At 41.1% G+C, this 5,969-nt stretch overlaps 1 protein-coding gene across 1 annotated transcript in view; it reads right to left on the reverse strand.

The window, feature by feature from the left end:
- Positions 1-2,062: 2,062 nt before the first annotated feature.
- Positions 2,063-5,969, reverse strand: part of prxl2b (peroxiredoxin like 2B) — a 10,433-nt gene continuing 6,526 nt past the window's right edge. The window contains exons 6-7 of the mRNA XM_083892480.1: positions 5,714-5,832; positions 2,063-2,218 (exon numbers count right to left, since the gene is read on the reverse strand). Of these exons, the coding sequence (XP_083748606.1) occupies positions 2,192-2,218; positions 5,714-5,832 (146 nt within the window). The 3' untranslated portion in view covers positions 2,063-2,191. The remainder of the gene's footprint in view (positions 2,219-5,713; positions 5,833-5,969) is intronic.

The raw sequence follows: 5,969 nt of genomic DNA on the forward strand, positions 1-5,969 counted from the left end.
TGTAACATATGAAGTTTTGAGGCGATCGGTCAATGTGCGTCAAAGGGCACTTCCTGTTCGGTGGCGAATGGTCGAAATTCGCCAAACTTCCGATGATTGCCGTGGCCACCCCCCCCTTTTGAATCTGCAAAACCAATGGCTTTTCGCCGTTGATATGTCTAGTACAAATTGTCACATTTTCTAAATGTCGGTGCGATAAACGCGGTCAGACGAGTTCGCTAACTTACGAAGCGCGCAAACCGCCAAGATGGACGCCGCATTCAAAACGACCGACTTCCTGTTGAGTTGAGGCCGTGGTCCCAATGTACTTTTTTGTTCGTCTTGGGCTATCACAAGTTCCTGCCAAGTGTCGTGAAATTCGGGGCAACTTCATTTTGGCTTGCTCCATCCACAATATGCTTTAGGGGGGGCGCTATAGAGCCCTGGGTGCGAACCCTACGCTAATGTCGCATTTTTGTCAGACCTGATCTATACGTGCAAAGTTTCAAGAGTTTTTATGGACGTTAACCGACTCAAAAATGACCAGAAAGCCACGTATATAATAATAATCTGAAGGAAAACATGTTTTTTATCAACTGAAATTAGGATAATATTTTATTTAAAGTCAAGATTCTCCCTGAAATCGTTGAGGGGAAACAAACAAGACATATTCCAGACCTGAACATATAATCTATGAAAAGTAAACAATGAACAACACTGGCTGAGGAAGTCGGAGATTGTTCTCAGAAGCTTATGATCCGAAACCGCCTTTGAGACTTAATTTGGAAACGAATCAGATGTGTTTAACAAAGCTTGTATGGATGTGGCAGCAGCAAATCTAGAAATGTAAAACACGAAACGAGGAGTTTGAAGAAGGTTTGAGACGGCTCGATGTAAAAATCAAGGATCCAAACATTCTCTGATCTTTGTTTGGACTTCCCTTAGAGCAGACAAAACTTTAGGCTCAGACAGACTATGACGTTGACTGTACGAGGGATTAAAATCTGTATAAGTGGATAATGAGTGCACGCACTATAGGCGCTGATCTCAACAGTCACGCCTTCAAATAAAATGGATCGGTCCGCAATGATTCAGCATCACAAATCCGTCAAATCATACCATGCAATGACTTAATAACCGTTATTGAAACAATGGACAGTGACGTAGTCAACAAAGTTCAACCCTGTGAAGGTTTCTCATGATCATCAACATCAACAGCAGCCTCGTGGGTTTACTTATCCACTTTGTTTCAAATATGCAATTCAGCATGAATCAGCATCACTGTCACAGTCAAATAATATAACATGAAACAACATTCTTCCACACACGGTCTACTTATAAAACACATCTTAAAACCCAGTTTTACTCTTTGGCTTTGGACCCAGTATGGTTGGTTGGTTGGTTGGTATCTTTTTTTATAGTTTTATTGTATACTTTCTACTGTGTTTTATCGTTTTGTTCTTAGGTCTTTATATTGTATTTGTTTTATTTTTTCTCTGATGTACAGCACTTTGTTTCCGCTGTTGTTTTAAAAGTGCTTTATGAATAAAGTTGGATTGGATTGAATGAACAATCGCTCGTGAAATTGTGAAAAACAATGTGAGAACATAACTAACTAATTAAATTAACGGTTTTCTTTTTCACTTTACTGTATTTTTTACAATGAATATTGAATCAAAACTTGACTTTTAAAACACAATTTCAAGTTATGTAATAATAATGGACGTATACATATCACCTACCTCATGACCTGGACTATTGTTTTGCACATCAAGTCTCTTTTGCATCTACTTCAGTTTGCACAACAGAAAGATGGGGGGTTAAGTAAGACAACTCGCATATATATATATATATATATATATATATATATATATATATATATATATATATATATATATATATATATATATATACACAGCACATACATATGTGTACTGTATGTATGTATATATGTGTATATAGATATTTAGATGCAGTAATGGCACAAATAAAAAGGGAAAACCAACAATATCGCAAACAAAGCCGTCAAAGAAAAACAAGAAATGTTGCTTCATTTTTTTTTACATTTAATTCAAAAAGTGGGTGCAATTATATAAATTACAACAGCTATAAATGTGCGCAATATATTACATGACATCACTGTTTCAGAGAAATTACAATTTCAATTATAAGATAGTTGACAGTGCTTTTCAGATCTTGTTGGACGCTGAGATCATCGAGTACAAACATCGTCGTTGCACTAGAAGAAGAGAAGAGAAGAGAAGATGCGTTCAGTGAATGAGCTTAAACTCAAGTATTTTGATGCAAAAAAACACAAAAAAACAGGCGTTTCAACTTGAAAAAACAGCGACAGTCAAACTAATCTCTCGCACATCGAGTTAGCGCTTGAACGCTAATCCAAAACCAACCAAGAAAACAGTCAAACGTCTCTCTGCAGCCGTCTGATAAGGCTCGTGATCGATAGCGACGCTCAATAACAGCTGGAGCTGTTCATTAAAAACGTCTCTCACGTTCACTTTGGCTCAGTCCCACTGCTGTTCGTTCACCTGCTTAATACATTTGTACCAATAAGACTTTGCTTTAGCTCTTACGCTTAAAACTTCATGTTTTATCATCATGTCTTTCCTTCTAATAATTAACACAAATATTCAGGATCACATCCTTTCTGTGCTGCTGCTGCTGCTGGTGATGATTTTCTTCCCCTTCATAAATTATTTCACTGCAAATCAGTTTGCAGAGAGCCTATAAAATAAATATCATTAAACTTGTGTTTTCTTTCTCCCGAGTGCAGTTAAATCCATTCGCTTCTTGCTCAGCTATTCCCGGAGTTTTACGGCCACGTGCGTATAAACAACCTAAATCACATGATGTGGTTAATGGATGCAAACCTTTCTCTTTCGACAGGCGCCGTTTAAAATTCAGATGTGTAAAAAATGGCCGTGATAGAAAGATTTTGCTTTTCAGTTAGACAGGGGGGGGGGGGGGACATGATGAATATCTTCATTATATCACGGCTGGACTTTTGGGACCTGGAGTGTGAGCATTTTCACCCAGACTGACGTCAAAAATTCACAAAACTTCATTGTTTTTAAAAAACAGACAAACCCTGTCAGACCATAATTCACTCGTTGATATATCTGACAACAAATCTCTCTTCTTCTTCTTCTTCTTCTCCTCGCGCATCATGAGGCCATGACTGAAACTAAAGAGATTTCACAGTTGCTGTGTTTTTGAGAGGAACCAGAATCAGATGTGTCTCTGTCTCGGGGATTTTTGGTTTGTTTTTTGTTTTTTTGTTTTTTCCAAATGCAGGATAATGAAGGCTCATCTTATTCACTGTCCTTTCTGGCTGATTAAAGGTGCCATATGTAAGAATGTGGCCAAAAACGGTTACTACAATCAAATTCAAAAAAGGTTTCGTTTTCTGACGTAACTGGCAACCCGTGGTTGCTCGGCAGCTGAGACTCTACTGACTGCAATGATTGGTAGACGGCGGAAACATGATTTCAAAACATATGCGAATATTTTGTCTGTACTGTTGTTGTCGGTGAGTTCAGTTTGTTATATGAACATTATTCCTGAGTCTCTGTGACATATTAGGAGGATTTTATGTCACAGTTGCTTTAGATTTATTACATAATGCACCTTTAAGCTTGTTTGTTGAGGTTATCATCAGCTGTAATGAATACAAAACTGTGTCTGTCCCTGGTGTTCTCTCTGCGTTTGTACATTCAGTTTACAGCACTTTTAGCTGCTTAGAAATAAACTCTACCGTTTTCTCCATTGTCATTGAGTGATTGAGCCAAAAAAATTCCCCCATTTTTACTCACGTTCACAAAGTTTTACCTCTCTCGGGGACTTCCGCACACATGCTGCAGCGTGACTCCCACTTTGTTTTCTCCCACATCAGAGAAAACAAGGTCGACTCTGTGTCTGCGTCGCGGAGGTGACGATATTCTCTGGACTTCAAAGACGTCACGGGGGGGAAAGTCCACTACTGTAAATCTCGCAATAGCTCGGACGTTGGAGGACCCGGGTGTTGAAGATAAACGTGCTAGAGTTCACCGTGGGGGTGGAACGCATTGATCATCGCGGGAAAAACCTGGCCCCATTCTCATTACGCTACAATCAATGAACGCTATAAACTTCCCCACAGAATCAGATTCAATTCAAATCAATTCCAGAAAGCCAACAGTTGACACAATGAGCAAGCACTAGGCATCATTGGAGAGAAACCAAACTCAAAGATGTGCAGCCATCTGCCTCGCCCGGTTGGGGTGAAAGGACAAGAGGGAGATGAGGTAGAGACAGAAGAATGAGACCATGACATACAACAAAGTCATATCAGTCGTGTAAGATATGAGGCGCCGTCTTTCCACTAAATTAGTGCTGTGCAATAGGCTAACGCACATAAACGCATGACGCGTATCCATGACGACTGACCGGAAAAAGACGCGCGCGGCGTCATGTTTACGTGCCGCGACACCGGAGTCCAGGCACCGTTTACCAGTTAGCTACATTAGCTCCTTTTAGCACCGTTAGCGCGCCTACAGTCGAACTGGAGCGGTCCGTTTATTAAAGGGGAAATAAGTAGTTTATAGTGCCATCTAGAGGAGAGGCTGAAATTTACAACAAAGACCTGCTGCTCTGCTCACCCCCTCCCTTCCCTGAGCGCTACGGTATCCGCAGCTGGTCAAATGTCGTCCTCGTCGTCTTTCTCCGTGTCAGCAGATGAGGTTCGTGAGGCGAGGGAGAGGGCGGAGCTACCGCGGCCGTAGCAGACGAAGCGGAGAGAGTGGAGGCGGGACTTCCGCTACAAGGAAAGAGACGCTTGATTTGTTCTCTCGCGTTTGTCCTTACAGGCTCCGGTAGAAACATGGCGTCTCTCTGCCAACAGTGGCTATGCAACCGCGGCCCGCGACCATGTTATTTTACATGACTTTTTGAAACACTACGAAAATGAAACAAAAACTATTATACAGCGACTAGACAATGCAGGAGCACATAATATGTATAAAAAAGTGGATTTTGGGTTATATAAACCCATAAATACTACACAGTGTCCCTTTAAACGAAAAAGAGCAGCGCTACAAATAACCAGCGTACCTGTGTACTGCGTATGTGTGCCTCTGTTTTTAAAGTTTAGCGTTACTTTACAGACTCAATTCAACAATCCGGAGTCACGTAAACATGACGTCACGCACGTCTTTTTCCGGGACAGTCGTCACGGAAATGCGTTGTGCGTTAGCGTTGATGCCGTTATTATACTTTTTACTTGTTGTGACCACAGCTCATCAAGATTTGAAAATTAGACTTGTGCTACTTGGGGGGAAAAACACTTTCCAACTGTGACGGCGATCAGCAGTTTGTCCACGCCATTCACTCATGTTGCCATTTAGTCAAAAAGGAATCAGCAATAATAATATTAATACTATCATTTATCAAATTTGAGTTCATAAACCTTTTTTCCCTGGCTTTCAGCGTTTCAGGGCTAATTACACGGACGCTGGCGGACCATGGAAATGGAGTAATGTGTGTGAAGCCGTCTGCGCCGAGGAGAAGCCGATGCCTGTGTCACTGCTGACGTAAAACCAGAGTCTGCTGAAGAAACCCGACAAACAGCTCGGTCCCGAGTGCGTCAAGAGGCAAAATCATGTTTGATTAACCCTTGACTAAACTGCTTTAAGTGGCAGCGTTCACTCATGGAGAGAGAGAGAGAGAGAGATCGTCTTACCACTGGTCTCTGTCCTGCTTTTACTTTGGCCGAGATCCCCAAAGCCTTGGAGATGTCCTCCAGAGGTACGTGGTCTCCTGGGGAATCCTGGATGAAGTGCAATAAGACCTTTTCCCCACCTTTTCAATGCAAAACACATCATGTAAACAAAAATGAAAATGTAATTTACCATCTTAATTTAACCAATACGATGAGGGTTTTGGTGAATTTGACTTGTGACTCAGTGACACATGAAAGCAAATAAAAGCGGTAAAAG

The sequence above is a fragment of the Microchirus variegatus genome (genome assembly GCF_963457635.1).
Source record: "Microchirus variegatus genome assembly, chromosome: 7".
Lineage (NCBI taxonomy): Eukaryota > Metazoa > Chordata > Actinopteri > Pleuronectiformes > Soleidae > Microchirus > Microchirus variegatus.